Genomic DNA, 15,482 nt, shown 5'->3' with positions numbered 1-15,482 from the left:
TAGTAATCGCTTATGAATCGATTCATTAGCGGTTTAAAACCGATTGGAAATGGTTCAGTTTTGTTGGAAGTTCCAAGATCTTTCCAACGAGCCCTAACATGACTCAATTATCAGCCTGAGTAATCTCTAAAACATATCTAAAAATGAAAAAAAAATCGTACGACGCTTTTTCGAGCAATCCCAAAAAACGTGGTTTTTAAATATATCCCAATTTGTTGATATAATTCTAAAGTAGAAATTTTCAAATTATTATAATCGTGGAATAAAGGTTGTTTGTGCCGCAAGAGGTCTCTATTTTACACAATACGTCAATATTGAAATTTATTTCGGCCAAAAAAATTGTACAACTGTCATTTATGGTTTCTAAATATGGCTTTATTTAAACTTACCCGATTTATAGACCACATTCTTTCATTTAAATGAAAGTGGTCCTATCATGTTTTTCAAACCTAATTTCACTATTGATCTATTTTGTGCAAAATAGAGACCTCTAGCGGTCAAAACAATACCTATTTGATGTAAGGTAATTATTTGAACATTTCTATATCAAAATTATTTAAACGAATTGGAATAAACAAAAATGCTAAAGATAAAATAGTGGTCTTTGCAGAGGTGATTCTATTTATTTTGGCAGCCACTGTATATATTGCTCTAATTGAATATAACGCAGGGCTCCTTCTCGGGAGTTCGAGCAGCTCGCAAAGCCTCGGAAGTTTTGCCACCCCTTTTATACATACTATAATTATTGATGTTTGTGAGCCGACAATCGTTTGAAACCGACTCATTGATCATCTCAAAATTAGCCCAAAATTGCTTTTCGAGTTCAAAAGCATAACGTAACAAAATTTTGACTATTTCTCTTTTAAATTAATTAATAACAGATGGAAGGATAGAAACAAACCATTAAGGAAAATTTCCAAGTCTCATCGATGACGGTCAATATATGCACAGAAAAAAATAATATTTTGTGAAAATGTTCGTAAATGTTTGTGAATTCCTCTGGGGGAGTTACGAAATGCTTGTAAATCTTATAACCCACAAACAAGTTCGTAAAAGTTTGTATTTTTTCACAAATATTGTTCGTAACATGATCACTTGACGAGCATTTTTTGTACTTTGACAAACATTTGTTTGCAAATGCTCGTAAACACACAAAAAATGTTCGTAAAATTTTGTCATTTGTTCGTAAATTTTTATTTATCTGACGAATATTTTACGAACATTTACGAACAAATGACAAAATTTACCAACATTTTTTGTGTGTTTACCAACATTACCGAACAAATGTTTGTAAAAGTACAAAAAATGCTCGTCAAATGATCATGTTACGAACAATGTTTGTGAAAAAAGTACAAACTTTTACGAACTTGTTTGTGGGTTTTACGATTCACGAGCATTTCGTAACTCCCCCATAGGAATTCACAAACATTTACGAACATTTTTACAAAATATTTTTTTTCTGTGTAGCCATTGCCGAAAGCCACAAGCCAGTATCTTTTACCGTTCCTTCTCGAAGATATATTGTAGTTTTTAGTTATCGCCTGGTTTAGCCATTTTGGCTCACATTTCTCAATCACGTTGTTTGGTTTTTGGGTGAACAAACTTGGTGTATTCATGGTGTACTTGTGCTTATTGGTGAGAAGAAATGTAATCCATCTAGGATGATTTTATGGTATGAGAAAAGGGGATGGCTTGTGATAGAAAATTCAAGACAACAGCATTGTAGTTGATTCGAGAGGTTGTGGCATGATAGAGGAAAAGTGTATAACGAAAACAAAAACAATACTCAAAGCAATTTTCTTCTTATTTTCTCATCTTCAGCTTGCATCCATCGTATATATAGCACAATCTTTCCCACATATTTTTCCCCAGGAACTATCCAAGGATTTATTGCAGATGAAAGGAGTTTTAAAAATAAGAAATAACTAATATGTCACCACATTCCACCCAAGTGTTTTCGCTGTCGACATGCAATGGAGCAGGATGGAATGGAATGTTACCCAGGGAATGGCACAATTAACATTATATGCTCTATTTAGTTGAGGATTTTTCAATTAAAAATGTACAGCACATATATCTCAAGCAATTTCGCACTCATTGAATCGCCCGCTGCAGCAAGACCACAAGGAATGGGTCCATGATGTTGAGAGGAGCTTTGAGCATATTTATATATCCGCAAATCCCAACTTCAGTACATGTAAAAGTTTTATGAGTTTGACCCAATTTTTATTGCGTTAGAAGAATTTCTCTATAGTTTGAGGATAGCATGGAGGGAAAAGATACGCTTCATATGTTAAGGACAGCCTCTATAGAACTGTTCTATTTATGGAGACTCTAAGAATGGAGAAGATATTACAAGCCTCAAGTATACTTCTATTCCTACAACATTTTTTTTCTTCAAGCATTCATTCTGATTCTATCTAACGTGTTTAATCCCGATCCAGGAAACAATCAATTGGGATACTATGTATAGCTAAAGAAGAAATTTAATGAATGTATAGAAGAATTTCTGTTTATCTTTCATCCCCTGGAGTAGTCTTTCCTTTTTGTTCGACCTTTTCTTTAAATAAAACCACAAAGTGTTTCTGATGTTTACTCTCCTTATCACCTAGGTCATCATCCAAATTGTGGCATTTGGTGAAAATTAGAGAAAAAATACAGTTGATAATTAAACAGCTGCGTGAGAAATGGTTAGGAATTTACATGCAGAAAAGACTAATCCACAGAGTTGGAAGTATTCTCTACAAAAATCCATAGCAGAGTAATTAATTGTTCAAAGAAAAATTCTATTGTATGGCTCAAAAATTCAAAATCACTGTTGAAGTTTGATTTTTTAACAACAAACACGCCCTTATGATGTCCACTAAAGCAATATAGTTTCTCAACTCATTGTATGATTTGGCAAATTTTTCTAATATTGCGCCATAGAAAAAAAGTATTTTGTCCAGAAAAGGGCGTCTAAAAGAAAAAGCTTAATCATCGCTTAATCGTCAATAGCTTTAAGGTCACGCTATTATATGTTGAGATTTAAGTTTTTGCAAAATTAGGGAAAATGTGCATTCTGAAGACTCCCGGAATCTGAATTAAACAGTGTTACGAGTGTTTCTTAAGAAAATAGTACAATATGTATCTGGTTCGAGTTATATTTAAGCTAAGATATGATACTTTTGAGTAATTTTGCAAAAATAAAGTAGAATAGGCCTCAAAAGATAATTTTTGCCTTAACCATGTAAAAATTAATATTTGTGAAGGAACACTATAATCTTTATTCTAATTAACTTTCTTTCTAAATCGAAAACATATTTTTCCAAATTTTCATTAAACACATTTTTTTATTTTCAAAATCATTTCAAAAATGATTTCACGATTTAACTCATCTCGGAAACTTAGAGTTCAATAGTCGTAGTGTGATTCCTTCACACTACGACAATCCTTTACATTTTGGTATCTAGGAAAATCTCTCCTATAGGTTCGTTCCTTAGAGAAAACTGTTATAATCACCCAAATGCGTCTTGGCTATAATTCACGATGTGTTACATTTTTATTTTATTTCGAAATGTTTATAAAATCGTGGAAAGGAGTGTTTTATCGCCGGAAATTGAAAATGAAAAATTTCCAGTGCAATTTAATATTTGTTACACTCAGAAAAATAAACGAGTAAAACTTACTCAAAACGATGTTAAATTAACTCTTTTTCATTGTGATTTTCGATTAACTATGTTTTAGTGTTAATTTTACTTCTATTTAGGTGTAATATTCAGAAGAGTTGTTTTAAGTTTTTTGTCTTAAATTTTAAATGGCAAAAGAGTATGAATATGAATTCTTTTTAAGAGTAAAAATAACTTGTTTTAAGAATTAAATTAACTCGTATTAAAAGTTAAAATAATTTTTTTTAGAATTAAAATAACTCTTTCAAATCTTAAAATGGATAGATTTTGCAATTTTATTGTTTTTTATGTTATCATTTCCTGTATTATTTTTTCTTGAGTTTTTTCTCTCAAGTTCCTCATATTCCGAGATATCACATAACGATGCAATGCACTGCACATGTCTTCATGAAACCTGTTAGGCACATTTTTAAATGATGTCCCATGTGAGCCTTGTCACACGAAAATCTTCTTGATTGAAGTATATTCTTAAAACGAAAACATTCAAGGGGTTACATTAGGTCTCTCAGGTCAAAAAATAGGCCTTTTTTCTAATAATAATTTACTGTGTCGAACATATTTTAGAAATTCCAACTTTTGGGATATGAAAGAGTAACTTTAAAACAAAATTTAAAAAAAAAAATTGAAAAATTTTGAGAATTCGACCGTTGATAGTTGATTTTAAGAACCATTCCTCAAAAAACAGACCTTGCGATAGGCAGGATTTCTCCCAGTAGGTTCATCTGAAATCAAAAACCCAAATATACTTTGTTAGAGGATTAGTTGGACTCCTGGATGAACGAAGGATTTTTGAAAAAAAAAAAAAATTGGATTTTTGCCAAAAGTTTTTGTAAAAAAGTATCAATTTTACCGTACAAATGGTTCTAATTAAAGGAAGTGCAAATCCTTCGTTCAAACAGTAGATAATACTTCTCAAAACAAGTATGCAAAATTTCAAAAAGATCGGTTCAGTAGATTCTGAGTAATATTGATTACCGCATTGTAAAACGGTGTTTTGAGAAAAACGCGTTTAAAGTTTTACAACAGTATGCGCACGTGGGCGAAATGCATGACTAAAACTGCTCTACCTCCGAGAGTTTTACTCCGATTGACTTGAAATTTTCAGAAAATATTTTTCAAATGTTAATACTACAAAATAAAAAAAAATAAAAAAATAAATGATTTTTTTTTGACCTGAGAGACCAATGTAACCCCTTAAACATAGACTTCAGTATAGAGATGAAAGTTTACATCGAAAAAGAGTAATAATTACATCGATATCTGACGAGCTAATTTAATTCGCACGTAGAATAGTTTTAACTTTATTTAATAAAATTTACCACGAAACAGAGTAACAATTATGTCGATAATTTTCGATTTAATTCAACTTGGCGATAGAGTTGTTGCAAATCTACAGTTTTTTTCTTAGTGTATATTTTGGAAAAATAATGCTAAATTATAAAATTAATTAAATCTAATAAGTAAAGTAGTATTTTTCAATTTATTTAACTGAAAATGCTTTATTTTCGAATCACAATTTCCAATCACTTGACTGTATAAGTAAGCTATATATGACAAACTTAGATTTTCGAAAATATTTCAATAATAAAGTTTTTCAGAGACATTAACACCTAGAAGGCAGAACAAAATAGCAAATTCAAGCTTTGTTAAAAATATTTTTTCAAAGGGATATCTTTCGTGTGAAAATATTTAATATTAAATGATAGGACAATAGTTGTTCAATGATTATGTTCGAAATTGTAATGATCCAATAGTACGACGAATTTCGGTGATATGATTTTCATCACAACAAACTGAAGACCGCCAAAATGTCAAAACATTTTACATTTGAAAATTCGAACAGGAAATCCTTATCCTCAGCTTGTTTTGCTCGTCTTGATTTCAGTTTAAACATTATGGTGCAATAACCTACAGATCTAAACCATAAACAAGATATCAGAATGGCAAAAATGCGAAAATTGCGGAATTTGCAGAATTGTGCAGAAGTGTAAAGTTGCACAACTTATATAGTTGATGCGTGCGCCTGGTACCCGGCGTCCGCGTCACCAACTCGTTAATCTCTCTTCCAACCAAGAGTACCGAACAACTAAGATTACGTGTTATTCAGCGGTGCAGTTTTGGGGGATGAAGTTCAGGTGTGTGGTTGGTTCTGTGAATCTCCCGCAACAAACACTGACTCTGCAAATTGTTGCCTGCCACCCTCGACAGTAGCTATATATGCAGCTATAAGGGGATGGCAATGATGATGGGTGGATTTTCTCTGGAATGACATAATATTCGTGTAGAAGCATCGTGCAATATATCATGACTTGTCATCCACACCATAGTTTTTAAAAGGGGCAACGATTTTAACAAAAAATTCATGTGGTAAAGAATTCCATGGTATTTGTTTGTGGGGTGACCGTGGTTAATGCGGGAAGGGTTTTAAAGCAAGATACTTTGACTACAGGATATTTCTTAACATAATGTTGTAAATGGTGTAACTATTTTCTACTTTAACATATTATTGTGGTACATGATTCATGACGATTAAGTTGAAAATGCTTCGACTGGATTACTTTAAGCAAAAGGTTAACTAAATAAAAATTATTGCTGAGGTATTACATTTTTAGAACAGTTCTAACTTATTTGGAGCTTTATCTTGAGCTTTATTTAAATGTTTTATTCCTGACAATATGTTGCTTGCACCGGGAAAGACTCGAATTTAAAACTGTGAGAGTCAAGCCAGAGATCTCACCGCCCAAGACCCAACAGTCTTGCCTATTGCGCCACTGAGATCTCCAGAAGCCAATTAAAATTTCGAGGTGACTTACACAGTCTTCAGAGCTTTAGCCTAATCCTCGATGGTCTCGAAATTATAAAAAATTTTATTTATGGATCATTCCTTCTTTATATCCAATTCTAAGTCAAAACTATTCCAAAAATCTTGCCTGATAAATGATTAGAAGAGTTAAGTCATACGCCAAACCCTTAAGTCTGACAACCGTGTTACATCTTACAAGAACTTACAAATTTTTAAAAAGTTTTTCTTATCATCGTCACTCTAGTCTAGGTCTAGATCAGACTAGATGATTTGAGTATCCTTGCTCTGATTGAAGATTCTCTGTAAATAAATACAATGGATATTGATATTGTTCGTGTGGTGGGTATTTCTTCAAAACTCTCCGGTTAGAAGATGTAGGCTGTACACCTAACCCGACCTTGCTTCTTCCCGAATTATCTGACTCTATGAATATCAAGAGAGCTGCTTCTCCTTGAGTCTCAGAAGAGATCATTTGCTTTCTGTAACTATCTATCGATAACTCACCTAGGACTGAGCGAGGATCGAGCGAAGCAAACCGCGCTAGTCGGTAATTGTACCATCACGAAAGAGAAGGATGCCACAAGCGAGTCGATTTTAAGATTTCAGTGGCAAGGGAATATAAGAACTTCCACATCTGTCAGAGCTTTATCGCCTCTCGGCTTAAGGAATAGTGCGGTCTTCAGACTAGAGGTCTAGACCAGTTTCTGAACGTCTCAAAATCCTAAATAGCAAACAATTTTATTGCTTTTTCAGAATTAAATAGGTAAATTGTCTTTTATAATCCTATTCTAAGTTAAATTTTTCCAAAAAAATCTTGATTGTTGAAAAATTAGAGCTGTTAAGTCATATGGTAGTCGCAGCTCTTTCGGAGTTCGCCAGAAAATTCGTACTTTTCAAATCAAAAGACTTTGAATTTTTGCCAAAGCTTTCAACCCTTGGTGTGGCTTGAAAGCTTTGGCAATAATTCAAAGTCTTTTGATTGGAAAAGCACGAACTCTCTGACGAACACCAGAAGAGCTGCAACTACATATAGAACTCCGCCAAATTCTCAATCCAAAGAATCATATGGTTAAGTCTCAGGTCTGAATCTGAAGCCCGTATAGGTCTCACGACAGGGTTGAAGAACCCAAATTTCGGATCAGTATGTGCGAGGATTGGCAGTATCATAGCCGTGTACCCTCTTAGACCTACACATTAGGATGCTTTGTCTCTATGTTCAAGTTTCTGGACCTAAACACTCTTAATAGCCTGAAATAGGCTTTGTTAGCTTTTAGTAGATTCGGAATGACTTCTGTAGAGGTTTTAAATTGTGATACTTTACCCAAAGCAGTTAAAGAATAGCGAAACCTCGAATTTGTAGTTCCCTATTCCAGAAAATTTCTTCAGCCCCTTCCAGCCTATTTAAATTCTCTAATTGTTGTCAGGACCGGGACGACGTTTTACTATATATTCTTAACTGAGAAAACTCTTAATATATCATTATTGAAAGCTTCCTTTTAAAAAATCTTTAACAAACCAGTGATTATAAACCTTTTTTTTAATATACTAATAAAATTCGATATATTTTCTCTGATTTTCAAATCAATTACTGAAACAATAGAAGCTTTTAATAAAGCATAATCTGTATGTAAGTAAATATTTTATTCCGATAAATTATTTTAGTCTCATAGATTCCTCTGATTGGCTAGAACTTTAAAAATTTCAAAGCTTCAGCCAAGCCAATGGGACTAAAAAATAAGTTATAATATTTAGGAATCATCATCTTTAACATTATTTTCAAACGCTCATCCCTATTGGAGTTACAGGCTTAGGACATCTAGGTTAGGCCGGTTTCAGACCTAAGGTATAGCTCTGTTCCTGATTATCTCGAAATTCAAAATAATCACTTTCCCCTGTTTTCCAATCTTAAGTGATCATTTTCGAAAAAATCGTGATTGAAAAGAATTGAGAAAAGTTAGGTCATGTGGCTAAGCCTAGGTCTGAAGCCCGTATTAGCAGCCCACGCTTGTCGATCCTCTGCCACTTCAGGAAGATGTTCAGGTTCGATGCCAAGGTGCTCCAAGAGAAGATTCTGAATTTGTTGTGAATGTTTTTGAACAGACTTCTGTTCGTTTGGCATGTAAGCCCTAGAGTATTTGTATTTTTGTACAGAGAGGCGACAATCAGAACAAGTGATTCTCAAGTCCACCAATTTCACCCTAATAGGGACAGAAAAATATTTTCCTGCCCTTCCTGCCTCCACCCAGGTTAGAACTGGGGGCCTTTCGCTGTCTAGGCGAATGCTCTACCAACTGAGCTATGAGGGCACTGGCTCTGATTGTCTTTGCCACTGATCTCAACCAATTGTAATGTGCACATCAACTCGTTTTGACTCAAATCGAGCCTAAGAAACGGTATCATGCCTACAATTAAATTTGATTCACCCACCCTGTCCTAGGTCTGCCCCGAGGTCGACGCTTCCGCACAAAGGTTTGCACAGCTTTTTAGAGGGATGTCTCTGGTGATTGCCAGTAAAAATGCTAGTCACCCTAAGATGAAAACACTTTTCTGGGTTTGCCCAGAGCTTTCGATCCTGATGGGGATCTTCTTTAGTGGTTGGAAGTGTATTAAAATTGTTTATTGCAACGAATTTCTTTTTAAATTTCATATAGGTCATTTTTGGACAATTTTTAACTGACTCAACTGAATTGTGTTTCCAGAGTCTTTCTCAGGGGTCGTATTTCTTTCTTATGAACACGATTCCTAAGAAAGGCTCTGGAAACACAATTTAGTTGAGTCAGTTAAACATTGTCCAAAAATGGCCTTTATGAAATCCTAAAAAGAAATTCGTTGCAAATAAACAATTTTCAGCACTTCCAAGCACTGAAGAAGATCCCCATTAGGATCGAAAGCTCTGGGCAAAACCAGAAAAGTGTTTTCATATTAAGGTGACTAACATTTTCACTGGCAATCACCGAAGACAACCCTCTAAAATTAATTGCGCCAGTTCGTCGTTGTGAGTTTGCATAGCTTTTCTGGGAATTTTTCCCAAAAAAAAGATTAAAATCCAAATTCAGCGGTATAGCTTGAAACTACCTCGTATTTTCCATTGATGTGGATTATGTATGACAAAAATCGTCAATGCGCTACCCAAGAAAACTGTCATCCGGCGATTTTTATTTGTCATTTCATGGAACTTTTTCCTCCCAATAGTTTATGTATGTGTGCGAATTCTTGTTTGATTGATTGACGATTTTACAGATCAATCACCTCATATCTCTCTCTTCTGGGTAAGCCACCAAATACACTATTTTCATCGTTTCGGTCTATGACAAACAAATTTATTTATCCATTTCTCTACACACCAACAAAAATTCTCTGCATAGGGTGGATCCTTCGAGGATACAAAAACCTCGCTTGAGGGTGCAAAAAAAAGGTGATAAAGGACAAAAATGAAGAAAAATGTTGAAAGAATTAAAGTCACAGGGGATGAGCTCTTAAGCAAGTGTGAGACGAAGAGATTTCCTTTTTTTTAGAATATAGGAAAAGAGAATGAGAAGTTTTTGTGCTGAAGATGCAGGAAGATAATTAAACTATGTAATTTTTGTGTCATGCAAGCTTTCGTCTTGAATTCAGGACAATTTAAGAAGTATTAGGGCTTCAATGGGAATATCCGGGAAAAGTCACAGGGGACTTGTATTGCACATAAAGTTGATGATGTAATTAAAGGACACTTTATTTTCCTTTTTCTTTGCAGTGATCTTGGAACAAACAATATTACCAATTTACCTAGTAGAGCTTTTGATATGGCGTCATCTTTAGAGGAATTGTAAGTTAATTGCATTATTTTTTTATTAATATTTATTGCACATTATACGTATTTTTTTGTCCTTGAATTAATATTTCTTCCCTTGAATGTTGTCCTCGGAAATTCTAATGTGTTGCCTTTTCTACGCAGAATTTTATCAGATAACACCTTAGCGAGAATAGCTCCAGATGCCTTTGATGGATTGAATAAATTGAAAAGATTGGTCCTTCACAATTGTGGTCTCACACAAATTCCCGACGAGGCTTTTAAGCAACTGCCATCGTTGACGTCACTGTAAGTATATACGGGATGGTATTTTTGGGAGAGGACAAACTGGTCTCCCTATACCCCCTATACCTTTTCCTTTTAGCACGAAATTAAATAATAAATGCTACAGCAAGATATATTGCAAAAGAATCCCACGCAAGATAAAATGAAATTAGGAAAATTATTCACAAAGAATATAAATTTTTATTTATATCCCTCCAAGACAATCTCTACTTTCATTTACTTCCCTTTTTTTCTCTTCCATCATATTCCTCTTCTTTTCTCTCTTTTTTTTCATAACTATATATCTCTGTGAACTATAAGACATTCTCCCATGGACTTTATGTAATTTGCTCCTTTCTCAGTGTTGTGTGTGTTCATTTCTTGTTGCTAAATGTTTCCATAAATCACACTAATAAAAATGTCCCAGGCAGATAGATGGGAATGCCATAATGTATCTGGACAGTGTCAACTTGCGACATCTTCAGCAATTGCGGAGTTTGCGATTAGAGGGGAATATGATACAAAAAGTTCCCACCGAAACTTTAGCTGGTCTTCCATCTCTTGAGGCACTGTGAGTTTGTCTTCCTTTTTTTTAATGGCCTGACAATTTTTTTTTTACAATCTAAAATTCCTCCCCTAATAGACATAATATTTGCTCCTTGATCTTGTTTTTTTACTATATCATTCACATTGAGAATTCTGGAAGAATGCTATAATTGAATAGATGAGTGATTGCATGGCAAATCTCTGAACGTTACATCTAGTTTTTTTTAAATGATTTTTCATAAAATAGAATATTTTCTTTAGAGCGAGAGTGTTTGTGACAGAAGAATATAAATTGATTTTTGTTTTTACTGGTTTATTTTTTAAGTAAATTCTTTGTAGTAAAATTCGTACATTAAATACTTTATATTGATAGATTAGCGGGATATTAAAAAAATAGATTTCTTAGGAGCTTTAAAAAAAATAACGCATTTAGTACTTCTAGCATAATAAATTTATTTCATTTCATTTATTTCAAGTACTGCTTTTGAGCTAGAGCTCTTGAAAGCAAAAATTTAGACAGAGATATAGGTGTACAAAGACTTCAATGTTTGTGTGATAGCGGCCACCGCCGTCTTAGCGTTGGTATCCAACCTCCAGAGTAAAACGATTATTACTCTGTATTATTATCTGAATTATTTTATGTAAAATCTAAAAAGTCCTTTGTAATCGAAGGAGAGATATTATGGCTCAAATCTGTACACTACTTCGCTTAATAATCTTCTTACTGAAAGCGTACTCGGATTATAAGATTCGATATAAAATGTTAACAAAAATAAGAGAATTTTCCTATACAACAGCTATGTTTTGTGAATAAAAGGATAATATAGTTTTAAATGTAAATAATGCTTATGATCAACTAATTACCGCTACTTTTACTTAAAAGATTATTATTATTGTTTTTTTTACTTAGAAAATTATTACTATTGTTTTTCTTTATATTTCATATTATGCAGAAACCAAATTTAAATCTATACCCAATAAAGAAATCATGATGGTTTCTAGAAACGTAAAAAAAATTTAAAAAATTTAATTTTCAATAGATATTTTCAATTTTCATAATTTTTCAATAAAAAAAACTTAGTATGAAAATAATTAAGTCAAAAGCATTTTAGTTAATTTTCAATTTTTCTAAAGCATTTGAAAAAGAAAGAAAATAGGGAATCAACGCCGATGTGGATATTAATTTAAAGACCAGATCCGGTGATCGTCGGATGGGAAAGAGTTCAGCCCAAAATACAAAATTATTTTCTTCCCAGAGGTTTCGGTGCTCTATGTAACACTTAATAATATGCATAGAGTACCGAAAGCTCGGGGAAGAAAAGAATTTTGTATTTTGGGCTGAACCTCCTCCTATCCTACGATCACCGGATTTGTTTTGAATTTTCCAAAACGTGGAAGTGCGGACAAGTAGAAAGTGCAGGCAATCACGACGAAAACAGGAACAGATGCGGCGAAATTAGGAACAGTACACTGAGTTGAAAAAATTATCTATCTAAATGGTTATAAGTGTTATTTTCAGTTTGGAAAGAACTTTCTCATACATTTCTTCTTTTATAATATTCGAATAAATCCACGATTAGCGCTTAGTCAAAGTTAGTAAAAAGCTTTTTTTTGCAATTGGGGTCACGGGCCCATGACATCCAAATTAGCAGCCTACGCTTGTCCAGCAGCCAAGGCAAGATTCTGAATTTGATTCAGCCACCTTGTCCTAGGTCTGCCTCGAGGTCGACGCGACGCCTCCTCTCACAATCTTCCATATGGGTTTCATACTGGAGGTTCAGCCTAGTTCCTGGGCTTTAGTGGTTTTTCAATCTAAAATGTAGCACTTTCCCTTTGATATTCAATCTTAATTCAAAATTATCCAAAAAGTGTTCCCTATCAATTAATTAGAGACGTTAACCCAAATAACAAAGCCATATAGCGTCACTACTTCGAACCATAATATCTGTAATGCTTTCGTTTACAATCTTGTAATTGCTTGATTTATTTTTTCCTAGATCAAAGAGATTTATTATTTTGTATTTTTACGCGTCAAACTCATCCTTTAGTGTTTATTTTAATAAATTAATTGCTTCTTTCATCTATATATAGATGACCTACAAATTTAGATTGAAGGTGATCCTTCCAATCCTCAAAATGCTTTTAATCTCATGAATTCAGACCTCTCTAGTATATTGAACACTGTTCCTTCTTAAACGGCTTGATTTTGAATCATAAAAAGTCTCAGGCTATCATTTCATCATCTCTAAAAAATCATTATCTTCTACTTCGTAGCCCTTGTTCCTTAAGGGATGAATTATCCCTTATGTTGATCAAGTCAAAAACCATGGTACGATCTTCAGTTCAACTCTGTCATGGTCTGATCGATTATGTTACGTCCATTTGCCATAAGGTCAACTATTCTCTGTATACTCTCAGACGATTCCGGCACATTGCACTTCGCACTTTCTATGATACTCGTTTGATTCTTCTTCTTTTTTCATTCCGGTACTGAACTTTTCCTTGCGAAAGAGGGTAATGACACAATTCGTCGCTTAACAGTCACATTTAATAATTGTGTCAGGTATATTTGCGTCTTGAATTACCATGACTACGTTACTCCTCACCTGATTTCTCTTCTGAACATGAGAGCTTTTCGTTTAATTTGTTGCTTTCTGGACGTACTGAGTACCTATCAAATAATCTGGTTAAGGGCGGGGGGGCACAAAGGTTGGAGGGCTTTTAGTACGTAGATTTAACAGTGACTGCCTTTACCACACATTATTTGTAAAGGGCATAGTACTGCACAATGCCATTCTGGCTACTGTAACTGTGCGGATGCTATTCGGCGACATTTTCAGGCTGACTCTTTGAGAAATTAAAGTTCAATTCTTTCTTCTTTACTGCTTCTTTTTTCTTTGTTTATTTATTTTCTCATTTTGTTGTATTAATTTTTTTGTTTAATTTATATTTCTTTTTTTCACAATATTCTATTATTATGATGATCCTATTATTGTGAATAAAATAAACTATTATTATCATTGTTATTTAGACGTGTGTAGTTGTTCTGTGGTTTTTGTGCCATATGCGAACCGTGTAGGTTGCAGTAATTACTTGTGAACGTCATACATAGGGGAAAGTACTCTCCCTTCGAACGTTCATGCCTTCAAATAATGTGAATTTTCCTTAAGTTTTCCTAAGTAACTTAAACATTTCTATTAAATATTAGTTCGCTTATTATCAATTATTCATAATTATGTGACAATCATGTGGAAATCTGTTAGGAAAAGTAAAAGAAAATCACATTATTCGAAGGCATGAACGTTCGAAGGGAGAGTACTTTTCCCTATACCCTTATGGATAGCTGGCAGAAATTTTGAAATTTTTACCTAAAAAATAAAAATAAAAGAAACTCACATTATTAGAAGGCATGGACGTTTGAAGGGATAGTACTTTCTGCTATAACTTCCATAAGTGATGACCCTACAGTAAGAAAATACTGTATTTATAGACGGAAAGTCTATAAATACAGTATTTATACTGTATTTATAGACGGAAAGTCTATAAATACAGTATTTTCTTTAATTTTTTCTTTAAAATTTAAACGATGTTTTCTATTTAAATTAAAGGGTTGAGCTAAAATTTTCATATTATACTTACATTGTAATTGAAACTTAAACACTAAGTTTTAAGTAACTAACGCCATAATACTACTCGTTTGTTCAATTTTCAATTTTAAACTTAGTCACTTAAAATTTTTGAGTATACAGAGAAAGTTTTAAGATGAACAACGGAAATCTTAAGAGTTGCTTCTGAAATCTGCTCCTGGAATTGTCTAATTGGACTTGAGGCAGAGTTGGAAATCTTTAAATTAGATACTAAATATTTAAGTTCCCTTCTCGTGAGAATTCAGAAGCACGTTTCTTGTAGCTGTAGAAATTTAGTGGGACTGCGCCAACCGGAAAGCTTATCATCTCTTATGTGTTGGCCCAATGCAAAGTTTCAATTTTGCTTGCAATCACGTAAAATTGTCGGAAGTTGTGGATAAAGGGCTTTAATACAAACTTTGCAATTCCTCATAATATTTGGAAAATTTGGGAACTTATTTAAAATACTTAAATTTTGAAGAGCAAGAAAACTATCTCGTTTAGTACATTTTGAAATTGTAATCGAGAAGCTGCCAATTTCTCTTCTTTTACACTCTATTAAGTAGTTGTTATCCTTATTGATTTGTCAACCAATGCTCATTTATTCCTCAATTTAGCACTTTCATGTTTCTTTGCTGTGAATGATTTTTTTTTTTTTTGGGTGAAACAGTAAAAGAAAAACAATTGGCCATAAAATAACGTATTAACGAGACAAAATTTTTCCTCTTTCTGATCTTCCAACTATTCTGTCAATCTGTTGTGTGTATCAACTTTGACATTGC

General features: G+C 33.4%; 1 protein-coding gene and 1 non-coding gene across 4 annotated transcripts in view; one reads left to right on the top strand and one right to left on the bottom strand.

Annotated features, from left to right (window-relative positions):
• Positions 1-15,482, top strand: part of LOC129808050 (lutropin-choriogonadotropic hormone receptor) — a 121,061-nt gene that overhangs the window by 88,662 nt on the left and 16,917 nt on the right. For 2 of the 3 annotated variants that reach the window (XM_055857714.1, XM_055857715.1), the window contains exons 3-5: positions 10,208-10,279; positions 10,409-10,552; positions 10,956-11,099. In XM_055857714.1, the coding sequence (XP_055713689.1) occupies positions 10,208-10,279; positions 10,409-10,552; positions 10,956-11,099 (360 nt within the window). The remainder of the gene's footprint in view (positions 1-10,207; positions 10,280-10,408; positions 10,553-10,955; positions 11,100-15,482) is intronic. The other variant, XM_055857717.1, reaches the window with a different exon arrangement.
• Positions 8,705-8,777, bottom strand: Trnas-aga (transfer RNA serine (anticodon AGA)). Its single transcript has one exon. It is a non-coding gene; the product is annotated as a tRNA-Ser (tRNA).

The sequence above is a fragment of the Phlebotomus papatasi genome, chromosome 3 (genome assembly GCF_024763615.1).
Source record: "Phlebotomus papatasi isolate M1 chromosome 3, Ppap_2.1, whole genome shotgun sequence".
Lineage (NCBI taxonomy): Eukaryota > Metazoa > Arthropoda > Insecta > Diptera > Psychodidae > Phlebotomus > Phlebotomus papatasi.
This window is presented reverse-complemented; position numbering and strand designations above follow the sequence as displayed.